This window comes from Lipotes vexillifer, unplaced genomic scaffold, assembly GCF_000442215.2.
Source record: "Lipotes vexillifer unplaced genomic scaffold, Lipotes_vexillifer_v1.1 scaffold534, whole genome shotgun sequence".
Taxonomy (NCBI): Eukaryota; Metazoa; Chordata; class Mammalia; order Artiodactyla; family Lipotidae; genus Lipotes; species Lipotes vexillifer.
The window spans coordinates 2,579,738-2,601,109 of NW_006787833.1; the positions used below are offsets into that span (position 1 = coordinate 2,579,738).

At 40.5% G+C, this 21,372-nt stretch overlaps 1 protein-coding gene across 1 annotated transcript in view; it reads left to right on the forward strand.

Moving 5' to 3' along the window:
• Positions 1–312: 312 nt before the first annotated feature.
• The window catches only part of DCLRE1C (DNA cross-link repair 1C), a 51,196-nt gene continuing 30,136 nt past the window's right edge, over positions 313–21,372 (forward strand). The window contains exons 1-4 of the mRNA XM_007460885.1: positions 313–447; positions 14,410–14,461; positions 17,099–17,183; positions 21,174–21,233. Coding sequence (XP_007460947.1) covers positions 339–447; positions 14,410–14,461; positions 17,099–17,183; positions 21,174–21,233 — 306 coding nt within the window. The 5' untranslated portion in view covers positions 313–338. The remainder of the gene's footprint in view (positions 448–14,409; positions 14,462–17,098; positions 17,184–21,173; positions 21,234–21,372) is intronic.

The window sequence follows — 21,372 nt, forward strand, 5'->3', positions numbered from 1 at the left end:
GACACCGTGTTGTGTCAAGGTATCCGGGAGGAGCCTCACTCCTCGCGCTGCACCCTAGATTCCTCCACCCAGCCTCCCAGGTCTGAGCTCAGGGCAGCCCAGTTAGTTGGTTTCACCCCACAGGTCGCGGGCTGCAGGAACTGACTAGAAGCTCCTTGGCGCTGACCCCTTCCCGCCCCCCGGGCCGCGGGGCTGCTCTGATTGGACGTGGCTGCGCTCGGACGGCCAATGGTGAGGCGGCGGCAGCTTCCCGGAAGTGGCGGCGCGGCCGGCGGCGGCGGCTGGGGCTTCCGTTGCTCTCTAGGCAGGCGGCCAGTCCGGCCGGGTTGGCGGACGCAATGAGCTGCTTCGAGGGGCAGATGGCCGAGTATCCAACCATCTCTATAGACCGCTTCGACCGGGAGAACCTGAGGGCCCGCGCCTACTTCCTGTCCCACTGCCACAAAGGTGAGCGAGCGCAGCGCGCCGCCCAGTCCCGGGGAGCCGGGCTGCGCGGGTTCGGGCCCCGCGGTGAGGTTGCCCAGGGGCTGGAGGGAGGGAAGGCGGGGGTCGGGGTCCTGAAGGAGGGAGTTCAGGCTCTGGGAGGCCAGGGGAGAGACTAGCGACTCACCTTGTCCCGGCGGGCTCTTCAGCCCGTCTGACACTTTAATTCCTCATCGGTACCGCGGGAGAGAACAGCGACCCCCAGTTGTCACTGACCCAAGCCACTTTGATCAGGCACAACTCTTCGATTTTTTGGGAAGTTCTCCCAAGGCCCGATAGTCAGAGGTCGGCAAGGATTACTTAGTTCTTCCCCCATATCCTCGCGATCATGTTATAAAGACAAGTTTAGATGAAATTGTGCCATACCCGCAGACATTGATTAGCAAGCATGCACGCGCTCAAATTAAACATCCTGTCTGTAAGCTCGGCGAAGTGCAAGCTCCGCCTTCTTATAGATGTTCTTTTCCCCTCTGAAAGGTTCATTTTGGTCTAGAGGCAGGATGCGGTTTACTTTACAGACGGCCAGGTCAGGCAACCAGAATACCAAGATTTCACAGCTGGAGGCGGTTAGGACTTAAGCTTGGAGCATCACCCCCTAATGATATGGTCCCGAGGCTAGATGCTCCAGGCAAGACTGGAGCGTCTCTAAAACATTTTAGCCAGTCTCCAGAGCTGGAGTACCACTAACTTCACAACCACTCTCCATTTTTAACATCTGGTATGCTGACTGACACGTCACTAACTTTACCTATGAAAACAGGTTTAATACTCATTGTGCTAATTAGCGCAGCCTTGGGCATTGACCAGAGATGAAGCTTAACTGAAGCGTTCTAGATGCTGCCTCTTGGAGTGTGGACTCCCAGAGTAGCTTAAGTAGGATGCCCCCAACCCCTCTTTTGAGGAGTGACTCAGATACATATTCACATATATATCACACGGTGTGATTTTAAAGTAAATTACAGATATCAAAACATGCCCTTCATCAGACAGTTGGTGTGAAGATCAGCTGTTGTCTTGTGTGTGGAATCACTCACTTTAACCTGGTGTAAATCATTGAAATTTCTGCTTTTGGGAAATGGCTCTGCTTTCCGGTTCTAAGTCCCTAATTCTCTCTCTTTAATGACGAAAATCTGGACCTCCTCTATCAATATGCTAAAAAAGCACATGAGCCTCTGTGAGGCTCTTTCTGCTTCTTTTTGAGGACAATATTTTTGTTTTTGTCTTGTTTTTCATTGAGAAGCCACTGGTGGATGAGGATATTTTTACCTTTTGTGTTGAGTCTGCCAGCATTTCTGAAGTCACATGTGGTGGCCACAATTAAAGAATGGATTTGGGGCTTGGCCTTCATGTTTTGGAGTAGTGAGTTTGGAGAATGAGTTCATCTAGAGGAATTCGTTCGTTTGTTTTTGTATTTGTGTATTTTTATTATTTATTGCTTTTATTTTTTAAATTGAAGTGTAGTTGTGAAGGCAGCATTAGTTTGTACATTAAGCAAGACTCTCTCCTGTCCAGCAGTGTATAATAACTTTTCCTGTGCTCTAATCCCACGTGGGTCTGTTTTCCCAATGAGGATGTAAACTGATCAAGGGCAAGAACTCAACTTCTGCTTTCTGAGGTTTGCCACATTACCTACTGGTGGTTTTTAACCTTTTTGGGAAACAAGACTTCTTTGGGTGTGCCATGGACTGAATTGTGTCCCCCACAATTCATATACTGAATCCCTAACTCCCAGTGTGACTGTATTTGGAGAAAGGGCTTTTAGGAGGTGATTAAGGTTAAATGAGGTCATAGGGGTGGGGTCCTAATTTGATAGGATTTGTGGCCTTCGAAGAAAAGGAAGAGAGATCTCTCTCTCTCCACATACACAGTGAGGAAAGGCCATGTGAGCACACAGCAAGAAGGTGGATATTTATAAGGCAGGAGGAGAGGCCTTACCAGAAACCAACCTTGGCACCTTGATCTTGGACTTTAGCTTCCAGAACTGCTAGAAATACATTCTGTTTAAGCCACCCTGCCTGAGCTGACTAATATAGAATATCTGACAAGGTCCATGGACTCTTGTTCAATAAAGTGCACATGGACATGTTAACATCACAGTTTGATAAAAGTTGAGGTGGGCCATGGACCCGCTTGATGCCTCTTTATGGCCCATCTGGAACCCAGCACTGTGCTCAGGGCAGACTTGACTAAGCACCAGTGAGGCCTGGAGGACACGAGGGGACCCATGGCCCGAGATAGTGGCCCAGCGTCGGGGAGGACCCCTTCCGGAGACCACTTAAGATGATTTATTCTGGTCAAGGAAAAGGAAAAAGGCCCTGGAAGGGAGATGCTGGGTGCAGTCCTAGCATCACAAAGTAAACTCCCCAGATTCCCTTGACTGGGGTGGTGGGCTGGGTTGTCTTGATGGGACAGGGTGCTGCGCACTGAGGTAGTTTGGAAGCCTGGAGCAGAGTCCTGAGTCAGCCTTGTGTTTGCTGTGACTCAGACTCTCTGGAAACCTCCATAAGGGAGAGTCCTGCCCTGGGATGCACTCATTGGCCCTAAAAGCATGGACCAGGAGTGACCTGAGGAGATGTACACTGTGAGGGGGCAGGTGTACTGTCCTGTGGCGGCACGTGTTTGGCCAACGTCGCCCACTTGAGGTGCGGTGACGGCCTTGTTTTCAAGAGTTAAGGATTGTCACATATAAATTTGAGGGCACGTGTGTTGGTGGTAATTAGGATAATTAGATTTTTTTCTTGTGGGTTATGGTTAGGCTGTTTAACATTGTCTCCCCATCTACCCAGCTGGACTGCCTTTGCCGTTTGCCTTCATCAAGGGTGGTAACAGTCAGTGTTTACATAAGTTAATCAAAATGCAAATGAAAGTCATTTTTGGTAAATGATTTGAGGGGGAAAAGACTTTCAAAATAATCTACTTGGTTATAGTTTTTTTTTTTTTAAGTAAAATTAACTTTCTAGCAGCATTTATGTATTAATCTTAAAAGAGCTGGAAAAAAGTTATATAGAGAAAATAATTTTGTATAATTAGCTTTAAACTTTTAAACTTATTATCAGTTTTTAGAAAACTTATAATGAAGATTGTTAATTCGTGGTGAGACAGCAGTTTTCATGGCTGAATAATATTTCATTGTGCATATATACCACATCTTCTTTATGCATTCATTCATTGATGGACACTTAGGTTGTTTCCATGTCTTGGCTATTGTAAATAATGCTTCAGTGAACCTGGGGGTGCAGATATCTTTTTGAGTTAGTGTTTTTGTTTTCTTTAGTTAAATATCCAGACGTGGAATTGCTGGATCATATGATAGTTCTGTTTTTAATTTTTTGAGGAACCTCCATACTGTTTTCCATAGTGGCTGCACCAATTTACATTCCCACCAACAGTGCACAAGGGTTCCCATTTCTCCGCATCCTTTTCAACATTTGTTATTTTTCTTTTTGATAATAGCCAGTCTAATGGGTGTGAGATGGTATCTCATTGTGGTTTTGATTTGCATTTCCCTGATGATTAATGATGTGGAACATCTTTTCATGTGCCCGTTGGCCATCTGTATGTCTTGGGGAAAATGTCTATTCAGATCTGCCCATTAAAAAAATCAGATTTTTTTTTTGTTGTTGAGTTGTATGAGTTCTTTATATATTTTGGATATTAGTCCCTTATCAGATACATAATTTGCAAACGTTTTCTCCTATTCAGTAGGTTTTTTCATTTCGTTGATGCTTTCCTTTGCTGTGCAAAAACTTTTTAATTTGATGTCGTTTGCTTAGCTTTGCTTTTGGTGTCAGATTCAAAAGATCACCACCAAGACCTATGTCAAGGAGCTTACTGCCTATGTTTTCTTCTAAAAATTTTATGGTTTCAGATCTTAGATTCAAGTCTTTAATCTATTTTGAGTTAATTTTTGTGTATGATATAAGAAAATGGTTAGGTTTCATTCTTTTGCATGTGGCTGTCCAGTTTTCCTACCACCATTTATTGAAGAGACTGTCCTTTCCCCATCATATATTCTTGGTTTCTTTATCATAAATTCTCAGTAATTGACACTATATGTGTGGCTTTATTTCTGGGCTTGCTATTCTGTTCTGTTGATCTATGTGTTTTTATGCCAGTACCATACTGTTTTAATTACTATACATTTGAAATAATACATTTTGTAACCAGGGAGCATGTCTCCAGTTTTGTTTTTTTTCAAGATTGCTTTGGCTATTTGGGGTTCTTTTGTGGTTCTATACAAATTTTATGATTATTTGCTCTGTTTCTATGAAAAATGCCTTTGGAATTTTGATATGGGTTGCACTGAACCTGTTGATTGCTTTGGGTAGTATGAACAATTTAACAATATTGATTCTTTCAATCTATGAGCATGGAATAGCTTTACATTTATTTGTGTCATCAATTTCTTTTATTAATGCTTGTAGTTTTCAATATACCAGTCTTTACTTGCTTGGTTAAATTTATTCCTACGTATTTTATTCTTTTTGATGTAGCTGTGAATGGGATTGTTTTCTTAATTTCTCTTTCTGATGGTTATTTGTGTGCAGAAATGCAACAGACTTCTGTATGTTGATATCCTGCAACTTTACTGAATTCCTTTATTCTAACAGTTTTTTGTTTTTAATATATCTTTATTGGAGTATAATTGCTTCCCAATATTGTGTTAGTTTCTGTTGCACAACAAAGCGAATCAGCCATATGCATACACATGTCGCCATATCCACTCCCTTTTGAGCCTCCCTCCAACCCTCCCTATCCCACCCCTCTAGGTCATTGCAAAGCACCAAGCTGATCTCCCTGTGCTATGCTGCTGCTTCCCACTAGCTAACTATTTTACATTCGGCAGTGTATATATGTTTTGGGGTTTTTATTGAACTTTCATATTTTATTGTTTTACACAGCAGGTTCTTATTAGTTATCCATTTTTTACATATTAGTGTATATATGTCAATCCCAATCTCCCAATTCGGTAGTATATATATGTTGATGCTACTCTCTCTTTGCCCCAGCTTCATCCTCCCACCGCATGTCCTCAAGTTCATTCTCTATGTCTCCATCTTTATTGCTGCCCTGCCACTAAATTCATCAGTACCGGTTTTTTAGATTCCATATATATGCGTTAGCATGTGGTATTTGTTTTTCTCTTTCTGACTTACTTCACTCTGTATGACAGACTCTAGGTCCATCCACCTCACCACAAATAACTCAATGTTGTCCCTTTGTATGGCTGAGCAATATTCCATCGTACATATGTGCCACATCTTCTTTATCCATCCATCTGTCAATGGGCATTTAGATTGGTTCCATGTCCTGGCTATTGTAAATAGTGCTGCAGTGTGGTACATGACTGTTTTTGAATTATGGTTTTCTCAGGGTATATGCCCAGTAGTGGGATTGCTGGGCCATATGGTAGTTCTATTTTTAGTTTTTTAAGGAACCTCCATACTGGAGGTTTCCATAGTGGTTGTATCAATTTACATTCCCACCAGCAGTGCAGGAGGGTTCCCTTTTCACCACACCCTTTCCAGCATTTATTGTTTCTAGATTTTTTTGATAATGGCCATCCTGACCGGCATGAGGGGATACCTCACTGTAGTTTTGATTTGCGTTTCTCTGATAATTAGTGATGTTGAGCATCTTTTCATGTGCCTCTTGGCCATCTGTATGTCTTCTTTGCTGAAATGTCTATTTAGGTCTTCTGCCCATTTTTTAACTGGATTGTTTGTTTTTTTGATATTGAGCTCCACGAGCTGTATGTATATTTTGGAGATTAATCCTTTGTCTGTTGTTTTCATTTGCAAATATTTTCTCCCATTCTGAGGGTTGTCGTTATGTCTTGTTTATGGTTTTCTTTGCTGTGCAAAAGCTTTTAAGTTTAATTAAGTCCTGTTTGTTTATTTTTGTTTTTATTTCCATTACTCTAAGAGGTGGGTCAAAAAAGATCTTGCTGTGGTTTATGTCAAGGAGTGTTTTTCCTATAGCTTCCTCTAAGAGTTTTATAGTGTCTGGTCTTACATTTAGATCTTTAATCCATTTGGAATTTATTTTTGTCTATGGTGTTGGGTAGTGTTCTAATTTCATTCTTTTACATGTAGCTGTCCAGTTTTCCCAGCACCACTTACTGAAGAGGCTGTCTTTTCTCCATTGTATGTTCTTGCCTCCTTTGTCGTAAATTAGGTGACCATATGTGTGTGGGTTTATCTCTGGCATTCTATCCTGTACCATTGATCTATATTTCTGTTTTTGTGCCAGTACCAAACTGTCTTGATTACTGTAGCTTTGTAGTATAGTTTGAAGTCGGGGAGCCTGATTCCTCCAACTCCATTTTTCTTTCTCAAGATTGCTTTGGCTATTTGGGGTCTTTTGTGTTTCCATACGAGCTGTAAATTTTTTTTATAATTCTGTGAAGAATGCCATTAGTAGTTTGATGGGGATTGCATTGAATCTGTAGATTGCTTTGGGTAGCAACATTTTCACAATGTTGATTCTTCCAATCCAAGAACATGGTATCTTTCTCCATCTGTTTTATGTCATCTTTGATTTCTTTCATCAGTGTTTTATAGTTTTCTGAGTACAAGTCTTTTGCCTCCTTAGGCAGGTTTATTCCTAAGTATTTTATTTTTTTGTTGCAATGGTAAATGGGAGTGTTTCCTTAATTTCTCATTCTGATTTTTCATTGTTAATGTATAGGAATGCAAGAGATTTCTGTGCATTAAATTTGTATCCTGCAACCTTACCAAATTCATTGATTAGTTCTAGTAGTTTTCTGGTGGCATCTTTAGGATTTTCTATGTACAGTATCATGTCATTGGCAAACAGTGACAGTTTTACTTCTTTTCCAATTTGTATTCCTTTTATTTCTTTTTCTTCTCTGATTGCTGTGGCTAGGGCTTCCAAAAGTATGTTGAATAAGAGTGGTGAGAGTGGACATCCTTGTCTTGTTCCTGATCTTAGTGGAAATGCTTTCAGTTTTTCACCATTGAGTATGATCCCTGCTGTGGGTTTGTCATATGTGGCCTTTATTACATTGAGGTAGGTTCCCTCTATGCCCATTTTCTGGAGAGTTTTTATGTTGAATTTTGTCAAAAGCTTTTTCTGCATCTATTGAGATGATCATATGGTTGTTTTTTTTTTTTTTTGCGGTACGCGGGCCTCTCACTGCTGCGGCCTCTCCCGTTGCGGAGCACAGGCTCCGGACGCCCAGGCTCAGCAACCATGGCCCATGGGCCCAGCCGCTCCGTGGCATGTAGGATCCTCCCGGACCAGGGCATGAACCCATGTCCCCTGCATCAGCAGGCAGATGCTCAACCACTGCACCACCAGGGAAGCCCGATCATATGGTTTTTATTCCATAATTTGTTAATATGGTGTATCACATTGATTGATTTGCGTACATCGAAGAATCCTTGCATCCCTGGGATAAATCCCACTTGATCATGGTGTATGATCCTCTTAATGTGCTGTTGGATTCTGTTTGCTAGTATTTTGTTCAGGATTTTTGCATCTATGTTCATCAGGGATATTGGTCTATAATTTTCTTTTTTGTGTGATACCTTCTTCTGGTTTGTGGGAGTGCCCCTCCTTCTGCAATTTTTTGGAAGAGTTTAAGAAGGATCGGTGTTAGCTCTTCTCTAAATGTTTGATAGAATTCGCCTGTGAAGCCATCTGGTCCTGGACTTTTGTTTGTTAGAAGATTTTTAATTACAGTTTCAATTTCATTACTTGTGATAGGTCTGTATATATTTTCTAATTCTTCCTTTTTCAGCCTTGGAAAATTGTACCTTTCCAAGAATTTGTCCATTTCTTTGTGGTTGTCCATTTTATTGGCATATAGTTGTTTGTAGTAGTCTCTTATAATCCTTTGTATTTCTGCAGTGTCAGTTGTGATTTCTCCTTTTTCATTTCTAATTTTATTGATTTGTGTCCTCTGCCTTTTTTTCCTTGATGAGTGTGGCTAAGAGTTTCTCAATTTTTTTTATCTTGTCAAAGAACCAGCTTTTAGTTTTATTGATCTTTGCTATGGTTTTCTTCATTTCTATTTCATTGTTTCTGCTCTGATCTTATGATTTCTTTCCTTCTACTGACTTTGGGTTTTCCTTGTTCTTCTTTCTCTAGTTGGTTTAAGTGTAAGGTTAGATTATTTATTTGCGAGTTTTCTTGTTTCTTGAGGTGAGATTGAATTGCTATAAACTTCCCTCTTACAACTGCTTTTGCTGCGTCCCATAGGTTTGGGTCATTGTGTTTTTGTTGTCATTTGTTTCTATGTATTCTTTAATTTCTTCTTTGATTTCTTCAGTGATCTCTTGGTTATTTAGTAGTGCACTGTTTAGCCTCCATGTATTTGTGTTTTTTACAGTTTTTTTCCTGTAATTGATTTCCAATGTCATAGTGTTGTGGTCAGAAAAGATGCTTGAACTATTTCAATTTTCTTAAGTTTTCCGAGGCTTGATTTGTCACCCAAGATGTGATCCATCCTGGAGAATGTTCCATGTGCACTTGAGAAGAAAGTGTATTCTGCCACTTTTGGGTGGAATGTTCTATAAATATCACTTAGATCTATCTGATATATTGTGTCATTTAAAGCTTGTGTTTTCTTACTTATTTTCTGTTTGGATGATCTGTCCATTGGTGTAAGTGGGGTGTTAAAGTCCCCTACTGTTAATGTGTTACTGTCTATTTCTCCTTTCATGGTTGTTAGCATTTGCCTTATGTATTGAAGTGCTCCTGTGTTGTGTGCATATACATTTATAATTTTTATGTCTTCTTTTTGGATTGATCCTTTGATCATTATGTAGTGTCCCTCCTTATCTCTTATAACAGTCTTTATTTTAAAGTCTATTTTATCTGATACAAATATTGCTACTCTAGCTTTCTTTTGATTTCCATTTGCATGCAATATCTTTTTCCATCCCTTCACTTTCAGTCCATATGTGTCCCTGGGTCTGAAGTGGGTCTCTTGTAGACAGCATATTTATGGGTCTTGTTTTTGTATCCATTCAGCCAGTCTGTGTCTTTTGGTTGGGGCATTTAATCCATTTACATTCAAGGTTATTATCAATATCTATGTTCCTATTACCATTTTCTTAATTGTTTTGGATTTGTTTTTGTGGGTGTTTTTCTTCTTTTGTGTTTCCTGCTTAGAGAAGTTTCTTTAGCATTTATTGTAAAGCTGGTTTGGTGGTGCTGAATTCTCTTAGCTTTTGCCTGTCTGAAAACCTTTTCACTTCTACATCGAATCTGAATGAGATCCTTGCTGGATAGAGTAATCTTGGTTGTAGGTTTTTCTCTTTCATCACTTTAAGTATATCCTGCCACTGCCTTCTGGCTGCAGAGTTTCTGCTGAAAAATCAGCTGATAACCTCATGGGGATTCCTTTGTATGTTATTTTTTGTTTTTCCATTGCGCTTTTAATATTTTTTCTTTGAATTTAATTTTTGTTAGTTTAATTAATATGTGTCTTGGTGTGTTTCTCCTAGGGTTTATCCTGTATGGGACTCCCTGTGCTTCCCGGACTTGGGTGACTATTTCCTTTCCCTGTTAGGGAAGTTTTCAACTATAATCTGTTCAAATATTTTCTCAGACCCTTTCTTTTTCTCTTCTTCTGGGACCCCTGTAATTCGAATGTTGGTGTGTTTAGGATTGTCCCAGAGGTCTCTGAGATTGTCCTCAATTCTTTTCATTCTTTTTTCTTTATTCTGCTCCTTGGCAGTTATTTCCACCATTTTGTCTTCCAGCTCACCTATTCATTCTTCTGACTCTGTTATTCTGTTACTGATTCCTTCTAGTGTATTTTTCATTTCAGTTATTGTGTTGTTCATCTCTGTTTGTTTGTTCTTTAGTTCTTCTAGATCTTTGTTAAACATTTCTTGTATTTTCTCAATCCATGCCTCCATTCTATTTCCGAGATTCTGGATCATCTTTACTGTCATTACTCTGAATTCTTGTTCAGGTAGGTTGTCTATTTCCTCTTCATTTATTTGGTCTTGTAGATTTTTACCTTGCTCCTTCATCTGTGACATATTTGTGTGCTGTCTCTTTTTTTTTTTTCTTTTTATGAGTGGGATTGTGTTCTTGGCTTACTGGTTGTTTGGCCTGTGGCATCCAACACTGGAGTCTGTAGGCTGTTGGGTAGAGCTGGGTCTTGGTGCTGAGATGAGGAACCCCATGAGCCCTCACTCTGAATATTCCCTGGGGTCTGAGGTTCTCTGTTAGTCCAGTGGTTCAGACTTGAAGCTCCCACTGCAGGAGCTTTGGCCCGACCCCAGGCTTGTGATCCAAGATCCCGCAAGCTGCATGGGGCAGCAAAAAAAAAAAAAAAAAAAAAAAAAAAAAAAAAAAAAAAAAAAAAAAATAAAAAAGAAAAAAAAAAATACTAGAAAAAAATAAAAATAAAAATATAGATGAATCAACAACTGAAAGGTACATCAGTACCACAATAGTAAAAAAAGAGGAGGAGGGAAAAGAAGAGAAAAGGGGGGGAAAGGCCTTGGCTGTGGAGGGCGGGGCCTAAGCAAGGGTGAGGTTTGGGTGGTGGGCGGGGCCTATGCTCAGGACCCACAAGGCTGGAAAAGGCCCTGGGGGCCATGGGGGGTGGGGCTTAGGCTCAAGGTACAGAATGGGCCCAGACGTGCCCCCTATCCCTGGTCTCAGAGGGCAGGGGACGTCACCTGGGAGCCCAGCAGGCTTCCTGGGCTCTAGTGGGCGGGGCAAACACCCTCTGCTCCTCTCCTGCTCCTCCCGCAGGGCCCCCTGCCTGCCTCTCCTGATCTCCCCAGCCTCCCTCCTATGCCTCCAGGACCCACATGGCCTGGATCAGGCTTTGGGGGGGTGGGTACTGGTTTGGGAGCTCAGCAGGCTCCCTGGCCCGAGTGGGCCAGGTGATTGCTCTCTGCTCCTCTCCCACTCTTCCCAGAGGGCCCCTCCCTCCTGCCTCTCCTGGTCTCCCCGGCCTCAGGGGCACAGATCCTGTCTGGCCTCCACTTCTCTTCCCCCCTCAGTCCCCCTACATCCTACCGGTTCACTTTGGGGTTCCTCCCGTCTCCTTGGGCGTCAGAGTCCCCCACCCGCGGCCTTCAGGCACCCTAGTTGTGGGGAGATGCTAACTCTGCGTCTTCCCACACTGCCATCTTGACCAGTATTCCTCTAACAGTTTTTTGATGGAGTTTTCAGGGTTTTCTATATATGTATCATGTTGTCTGTAAATAGTGCCAGTTTTACTTCTTCCTTTCAACTTTGCATGCCTTTTATTTCTTTTTCTTGCCTAATTCCTCTGGCTGGGATTTATAATATTATGTTGAATAAAAGGGCAAGAATGAGCGTTCTTGTCTTATTTCTGATCTTAGAGAAATAGCTTTCAGCTTTTCACCACTGATTATGATGTTTGCTGAGAGCTTGTCACATATGGCCTTTATTATATTGAGGTTTGTTCCCTCTGTACCAGATTTACTGAGAGTTTTTATCATAAATGGATGTCAAGTTTTGTCCAATGCTTTTTGTGCATCTGTTGAGATGATTATATGGTTTTTTATCCTTCATTTTGTTAATGTGATTATAACATTGACTGATTTGTGGATGTCGAACCAAGTTTGCATCCCTGGAATAAATCCCACTTAATCATGGTGTATGATCCTTTTAATGTGTTGTTGAATTCTGTTTGCTAATATTTTGTTGAGGATTTTTTTTATCTATGTTCATCAGGGATATTGGCCTGTAATTTGTGTGGTGTCCTTGTCTGGTTTTGGTATCAGGGTAATGCTAGCCTCATAAATTGAGTTCTTTGAATGTTTGTAGAATTCACTAGCAAAGCCATCTGGTCTGGGACTTTTGTTTGTTGGATTTTTAAAGTTACTGATATTAGTAGAGATATTTAGTATCCTTACTAGTTATCAGTCTATTCAGATTTTCTGTTTCATCATGATTCAGTCTTGGTAGGTTGTATGTTTCTAAGAATTTATCCATTTCTTCTAGGTTGTCCACTTTGTTGGTGTATAATTGTTCATAGTAGTCTCTTACCCTTTCTTTTCCATTTTAAGAGTTGAAATAGCTCCTCTTTCATTTCTGATTTTATTTATTTGAGTCCTATTTCTCCCTCCCTCTCTCTCTCTCTCTCCCTCTCTGTCTCTCTCTGTCTCTGTCTCTGTCTCTGTCTCTGTCTCTCTCCTTCCCTCCCTCTCTCCACTTCTCCTTTGTTGCTGAGTCTAGCAAAGGCTTGTCAATTTTGTTTACCTTTTCAAAGAACCAGCTCTTAGTTTCACTGATCTTCTCTGTTGTCTTTTTAGTCTGTTTTTTATTTAGTTTTGTTCTAATCTTGGTTATTTCCTTCCTTCTGCTAATTTTGGGCTTTGTTTGTTCTTCTTTTTCTAGTTTCTTGAGTTGTAAAGTTAGGTTGGTTATTTGAGATTTTTCTTGTTTCTTGAGGTAGGCATTTATCACTTGACCTTCCCCCTTAGAACTGCTTTTGCTGCAACCCACAAATTTTGGTATGTTTTATTTCCATTCTCAATCATCTCAAGGTATTTAAAAATTTCTCTTCTGATTTATTCTTTGACTCATTGGTTGTTCAGTAGCATGTTGTTTAATCTCCACTTATTTGTGAATTTTCCAGTTTTCTTCTTGTAATTAATTTCTAGTTTCATACCATTGTAGTTGGAAAAGATGCTTGATATGATTTTAATCATCTTAAATTTATTGAGACTCATTTTGTGGCCTAATATATGGTCTATCCTGGAAAATGTTCCATGTGCACTTGAGAAGAATGTGTATTCTGTTGCTTTTGCATGAAGCGTTCTTTATATATTTGTGAAGTTCATCTGATCTTATGTGTTGTTTAGGTCCAATGTTTCGTTACTGATTTTCTGACTGAATGATCCATCCATTGACCTAAGTGTGGTATTAAAGTCCCCTGCTCTTACTGTATTGCTGTCTGTTTCTCCTTTTAAGTCTGTTAATATTTGCTTTATGTATTTATATGTTCCTCTTTTGGGTGCATAAATGTTTACAAATGTTATATCCTCTTGTTGGATGGACCCAACAAGAGGATATAACATTTTTAAATATTAGATTATCATATATAATATGATAATGTCTCTTATTAGAGTCTTTGTTTTAAAGTCTGTTTTGTCTAAGTATAGTTACTCCAGCTTTCTTTTGGTTTTTATTTGGAATTAGGATAATTAGAATTGGTTTGATTTAACTAAGCAATTTCAAAATGTTTGGTTCTTGTTATCTGGGCTTTTGCATGCTAAAGATTCAAAATGTAATATTATAATGCACTATATATTTAATGTACCATTTGGTTTAAATGTTACCTTTCTTTAAAAGTCACCTTTCTGTGTTTGTTAATTTGGCAAGCTGTGGAGCAAGCCTCTGTGGGTAGCAATAACCCACCTTTCAACACAGCAGTCACAGTCGGCTGAGAAGGTAATGAAACTCTTCTTATTCTGGCCTAAGCCTGAATGGTTTTCTTGAGGATTCCATGGAAGCAAACTTGAATTTCCAGATGGACTAACTTTAGTGACTGGAATTGAAGAGGTCACAGAGAGCATGGTCTGAAGGGTGGTTGGATTGAAATGAAAGAAGAGAGTAAAGGAAGGTGATGGAAGCAGTTCTGAATGAGGTCATGCATTCTTCTGTGGCTACTCTGAGTGATTTAGACTCTGCCCTAAGATGCAGAGGATCATTCTCCTTTTAAATGGCTTCTGTTGGCTCAGAGATGGTCAACTTTTAGTGGTTCTTGTCCTGTTTTCAGTGGATTCTTCATCTGCAGAAGCAAGAGCTCATACAAATCAGTGCTCCTATAAAAGTGAACCTCTCATTTATTTTCTCTTAAAAGGAAGCCTAAAAATAACAGACAGCTCAGTTTCCTTGGGCCAAGGAATCCTCTGAAAAAAATAATGTATTTATGATTTCTGATTCTTTTGTTTTCAGATCACATGAAAGGATTAAGAGCCCCTACCTTGAAAAGAAGGTTGGAGTGCAGGTAATTTCTTTTCTTTTCTTTTTTAAAATTATTTATTTATTTATTTGGCTGTGCTGGGGCTTAGTTGTGGCATGTGGGATCTTCGTTGTGGCATGTGGATCTTCAGTTGCAGCATGTGGGAACTTTAGTTGCAGCATACAAACTCTTAGTTGTGGCATGTGGGATCTAGTTCCCTGACCAGGGATTGAACCCAGGTCCCCTGCATTGGGAGCATGGAGCCTTAGCCACTGGACCACCAGGGAAGTCCCCAGGTAATTTCCTTTGCTATTTATTTGTGTGTTCTATTTTTTTAAGTAAAAATTTTAATTGAGCTGTAACATCTACATAGAAAAGTACTTACATCATATGGGAATAGTCTGATGAACTTTTACAAGTGAACACATGTGTAGCATCTGCCCAGTCCAAGAAATAGAACAGCATCAATATCCTGGGACAGAACCCATTCCCTCCCCCAGTCAGTCTTCCCCACCCACAGGTAACCTCTCTTCTGACTTTTGTCATCATCATTTAGCTTTGGTTGTTTTTGAACTTTATTTAAATAGAATCATACTGAATAGACTCTTCTACTTGTTTTCTTTTACTTAACATTATATTTGAATGATTCATCCATGCTATTGGGTGCAGTAATAGTCTGTTCATTTTTATTTCTGTAAGAGTGTGTCTGTGTGTGTGCGTAAATGACTGTTCCATTATAAAGAGTCATATAATATTGTTGGATCCTTTCTTAAAGCTGAGTCATTGCATTCTTTTCCTGCAGTCATTGCCTAAATTAGATTCCAAATTCTCAAGATATATGCAGTGGTTAGGGGCAGTGGTTAGGGGCACTGACCTTCTATGAGGTCAAAAATCCACATATAACTTTATAGTTGGCCCTCCCTATCCTGGTTCCACATCTGTGGATTCAACTAACTGCAGATTGTGTAGTACTATGGTACTTATTTAGTGAAAAAAAACCCTGTGCGTAAGTGGACCCTCACAGTTGAAATCCATGTTGTTAAAGGGTCAACTGTATATAGAAAGGACCCTATTGACTTTTTGACTCTTTGATCTTTGACTTAGCAGGCTTCTTTGCTAAGTGATATCAATAGTCTGTGTTTGTGATAATGGTAGCTAATATTTATTAAAAATATATATTCATGGGCTTCCCTGGTGACGCAGTGGTTGAGAGTCTGCCTGCTGATGCAGGGGACAGGGGTTCATGCCCCGGTCTGGGAAGATCCCACAGGCCGCGGAGCGGCTGGGCCCATAAGCCATGGCTGCTAAGCCTGCGCGTCCAGAGCCTGTGCTCCACAACGGGAGAGGCCACAACAGCGAGAGGCCCGTGTACCGCAAAAAAAAAAAAAAAAAAAATATATATATATATATATGTAATCATACTAGATGTTGAAGATACAGTAGTGAGCAAAATAGGCAAAAATCCCTCTCTTCTTGGAGCTGACATTCTCCTTAGAGCCTCTTGATAATCTTTTGAATAGATACTATTATTATTTCTATTTTACAGATGAGGAAACTGAGGAACCAGAGGGGTTAAATTAGTTGCCCAAGGTCATGCAGCCAGTAAGTGGCAGGACCAGGACTCCCACCAGGTCTGTCTGATTTTAGAGCCTATGTATTAGTTATCTATTGCTGCGTAACAAACTACCCCCAAACTCAGTGACTTAAAACAACACTAATCATGTTTTCTCTCTGTCTCTTTCTATGGGTCAGGAGTTCTGACAGGGTACAGTGGGGATGGCTGGTTTCTGCCTGACTGGGTGTCATATGGGGGCTGACATTACCTGAAGGCTCATTCATTCAATGTCTGACATGTGGGCTGAGGAGACTCAAACAGTTGGGGCACTTTGGGCATCTCTGTCTCTAAAAAATAGCTCTTCAGCATAGTGGTTTCAGAATAGCAGGACTTCTTAAATGGAAACTAAAAAAAAAAGTGTATGTCCCAAGAGAGGGCCAGAGGCAGCCATACTGCCTGGAGATCTAGCCTCGAAAGGCCTGCTGTATTATGTCCATCACATTCTGTTGGCTAAGGCAGTTACAAAGGTCTGTCTGGGTTCAAGGGGAGGTTAACACAGACGCCTCCTGTCAGTGGGGGAATTTCCATGACCACTTTGTAAGAAGACGGCGTGTGGTTAGGGTGTATACGTCAGTGTGGGCATCTCTGGAAAGTATGATCCGCTGTAGACTGTATTCCTAACCTCTGAACTGGAGTGTTGAATTTTTAAAGTTTGTCATGAAGTTGATTTCTGCCCACTAAACATAAACAGAATAGATTTATATGAAGTAAAAGGCAGACGTCTCCTGTCCCACTTCCCTTTCTGCAGAGGTGGTTTACCATTTGGTGGTATCTCTCCAGACATACCTGATTGTCTAAAACATGTGTCTTTAAGATGAGAATGGTGAGGACCAGCCTTTGAGGAGGTCAGAGGATGCAGTATTTTCCTTCTGCTTCTTGCCCATCCCTTTATAGTCTCGATGGGACTGAGGTGGGCACTGGAGTATTGGCCTCTGCCAGCTCAGTTTCTGAATTATTCGAGGCAACTGACATATTTTGAAACATATTTCCTAGTCACCCAGATGTCTCATTCTCGATTGTACTAAAACAGCTTCTTTTTTTTTTTTTTTTTGGTCTCTTGTTTTCAGCTTGAAGGTGTACTTATACTGTTCGCCTGTTACTAAAGAGCTGTTGTTAACAAGCCCAAGGTACAGATTTTGGGAGAAACGAATTGTAAGTTTTATTTTTTGAATGACACTAATTCTTCTTTTCAAGTGGGAAATATTTTTTGAGGTGTATTGAGCAAAGCATCGGCATTATTCAAAGCCCGCTTCCTCCACACTGTATTTACCCACGGTAATTATAGTGTTGCTGTTTAGCCTTTGTAATTCATTAGTTTGGAAGAGGTTGACATTTTATCTGCTGCTGATTTTTCTTTCTTGTCCCTCAACATGTTGACCTAGATTCTTAGTTTTGCCTAATCTCACAGACTCTCTTGCTGAGTTACATTTTATTACTTTAAAGTATAAAACATTCATTAACATAATTGATAAATCTTTTTATTTAGATCATGGGATAGATTAGGAAAAATAAAATTTATGGGTTATAATAAGAAAGGGGTAACAATCAGAATGAAAATAGAATGGATAATTTTGAATCTGGCAGAATAAAATGGATCTACCCAACAGAAGGTAAAGGGGAGAAAAAAACATGGCACGTTGAAAATGCGAAGATGGTGGCACAAGTTCTATTATAACAGTAATTGCTATGAATATGAATGGATTTACTTCAACCCTGGATCAAAAGACAAATTCTTGGTTTAGGCTAAAAAAAAAAAATGATCCACCAGTCTTGGTCTACAAGAGACATAAATTACTCTAAAGGAAAAATGTAGGTTGAAGGGGAAAAAATGAAAAGTAAAAAGTATAATGAACAGTTAGAAGCTAAACATGCCAGAGTGGCAACTTTTATATCATACAGAGATTGAAGGCAAAAAAAATATCATAAGCGTCAAAGAAGATGTTATTTACTATTAAAAGGAACAACGTTTTAATAGTACCAAGAAGATATGAACATAAATGCAATTGACAAAATAGCCTCAACCTGGATACAGTAGTACCTGATCACCCAGTGCTTGATCAGAGGAAGAACCACGAGGGGTAGATAGCATTAGGGTTTGTGATATGGATTAAACCATCAGTAATTGGGGGTGCTGGCAGAGAAGTCTGAACAGGCATCACCAACAGTGTTTGATGTCTGATTGCTGGCAGCTTTCAGCTCCCACCTCCACTTGCCCCACATCTGGGCAAACTGATTAAAAAAAAAAAAGCCTGCCCCTTCCTTGGCGCCTACATGGAATTCAAACATGCAAGCCCAGGCCCACCCCGTAACCACGATAAAAACCAGGGCCACCTGCTCCCATTTTCTCAGGTCACACAAACCACTTCCTCCCAGCCTGGTTTCTACCCTGCTCTCCCCAGAAAGTCCCACAGTGAACATACCACAGTGTTTTCACACTCTCTTGGTTCATGTGTGGCATCTTCAGCCTTAGCCTCTGATCTGTCAGTTGGGGTGGGATCCGCGCCCCCCCCCCCTCCGCAGAGGGACACAACAACAAGGCTGTAACCTTGGCCTTGGTATTAGGCCTGAAGTTACTGTGGGTCAATCCTGCCAGCAGTCAGGAAGGAAAGCTGAAAAAGAAGGAGAGAAGAGCAGAGATAGGCTGGAGTCCACAGGGACAAATGGGGACCCATGTCTGCCTCCCACTCCTTGGTCACTGAGTTCCACACACGTGGCCCAGGGCTCCAAGAAGCTCGGGAGGATACCCAGCGGAAGACGGAGCTGCCGCCTTACTGCCTGTGTCAGTGAGGTAAGCCAACAGATCAACAGCATACCCGAGCTGTTATCATTTCTGGTGCCTTTCAGAGCATTGAAAAATGGCTGCTGGTTCACTTCTGCCTTCCAAATCTCACACAGGTGTTTCTTGTGGCCACTGCTAACCTGGAAGTGTACGTGGAAGGGGCTTGTAGGATAATTCCAGTTCAGCTGAGTGGATGTACTTTAAGGCCACCTCATAATCTAAGGGAGAAAGGGGCAACTCAACAGTGGTAGCTGGAGAGCTTACCAGACCACTCTCAGAAGCTGAAAGATGAAGGAGACAGGAAGTAAGTGAATATACAGAAGATTTAAGTGGCATAATTAATACATGCGAACCAATCGAAACACAGAGCTTTAAACCGAACAGAGAAAAGACCTTTGGGTAAACTTGGAACGCTTACCAAAACTGAGCATGTACTACGTCACTCAAGAAGTTTCAAGAAATCCTAGTGATCTGTTCTTTTACCATAATACAATGATGTTGGAAATCAGAAATACAAGGAGAGTTAAAATCATCCCATACATATGGGAGCTAAATGCATACCACAAGCAACTCTAGGTTAAAGAGAAAATTGTAAAGAAAAACATACAATACTTAGGACTGATGGACAATGAAAGTGTGACATGTCAAAGTGTGTGGAGCACAGCTAAGTTAGTACTTGAAGGGAAATTGAGAGCATTAAATGCATTTCTTAGAAAACAGACTGGAACTAAATGGAATGTCTTTGACTCAAGAAGAACGAAAAGGAGCAACAAAGCAAATCTAAGGATATGTGAAAGAAGAAAATAATAGGAAAGGATAGGTTAGTGATATAGAGACTAACTACCACAGAAAATAAAAGGGAAGATTAACAAAAGTAAAAGCTGGTTTCTAGAGAAATAGAGATAAATTTAGGGACTTCCTGGTGGTCCAGCAGTTAAGACTCTGTGCTTCCAATGCAGGGGATGTGGGTTTGATTTCTGGTTGGGGAACTAAGATCCCACATGCCGCACAGTGTGGCCAAAGCAAAGAAACAAAACAAAAATAAGAAAACAAAACGAAATAGAGATAAATCTTGCCAAGATCGATTAAAAAAACAAAGATGCATATAAAAATACAGAATGATAAAAAGGAAAATACCTATTAATAATAGCAGTGCCTTGTTTTGAAAATTAATATGATAGTATATTCAATAATTTAGACACAGTGGATAAATACTGGAAAAGTAGGAAAATACCAAATTGAGGCAAGAAAAGTAGACCACTTGAATAAAGAAGTAGGCATCAAAGACATTAAAACAGTTTTCAAAGATCTCTTCTTCAAAAAAGCCCCACACCCAGATGGTTTTTTTTTTTTTTTTTTTGCGGTACGCGGGCCTCTCACTGTTATGGCCTCTCCCGTTGCGGAGCACAGGCTCTGGACGCACAGGCTCAGCGGCCATAGCTCACGGGCCCAGCCGCTCCGCGGCATGTGGGATCTTCCTGGACCGGGGCACAAACGCATGTCCCCTGCATCGGCAGGCGGACTCTCCACCACTGCGCCACCAGGGAAGCCCCACCCAGATGGTTTTATAGGTGCATTTTGCCAAATGTTCAAAGAAAAAATAATCCCTATTGTAGGAGAGACTAAAAAGATAAGCTGCTCAACCTCACTGGCTAAATGGATAATGATAGTAAATGCCGGGGGGGGGGGGGGGGGGGGGGGAAAGGCATTTCACATGTGAATATCCTAATTAAGGTCATAGCTGACTGAATCTCGCAGTATTAAAAAATAGTGTATCATGAATACAGTGTGTTTATTCCAGAAATGCAAGGATATTTTCACACCTGAATCTCAAGTCACTGTAAATTTTATGACATCAGTGGTCTAAAAAGGTGGGAAATTCTGTTTATTCATCAGCTACTTACTGAATGCCTCTCTGTGCTCCTCGCTCTTCTAGTAAAATGTACATGTACACTCCAACCTTTTCATAGCAGCTCAAATCTGTGAATTAGGCCAACACGCCATGGACTGATGGCAGACTGTGTTCTGCAGCAGAAAACCTAAACACATAGAATACATGGGGAGGTGAAGGGAGGAAAATTGAATTCATAGATGTAGAATTGCTGTGTCTGAGGATGTGTAAGTTTATAAGGTATTCAATCCATATTGCCACATCAACCTCAGGAAAGGTACTGTATTAGCTTTATCATGTTTTGGGGCTGTTCAACCATTATTATAGTGAAATCAGAAATTGTTCCACAGAGAGTCTGTAATGTCTCTTAGTTCCCTTTCTGTGTTTGAGATGGCAAAGCCATATAAAGCCATGAAAACCCATGAAAATGTATAATGCAATGTATACATGACCTCTTATTTTATTCTAATAGATATCCATTGAAATTGAAACTCCTACCCAGATATCTTTAGTGGATGAAGCATCAGGCGAGGTAACTAAATATTAAATACTGTGTTTTTAAAAATTATTAATTATACTCAGCATTAAATGATTGTTTATCTTTGTCCTTGATTTGATTGCTCATGTAACCAGAAATAAAATTTATAGTAAATGAGTGAGTTTGTAGGGAA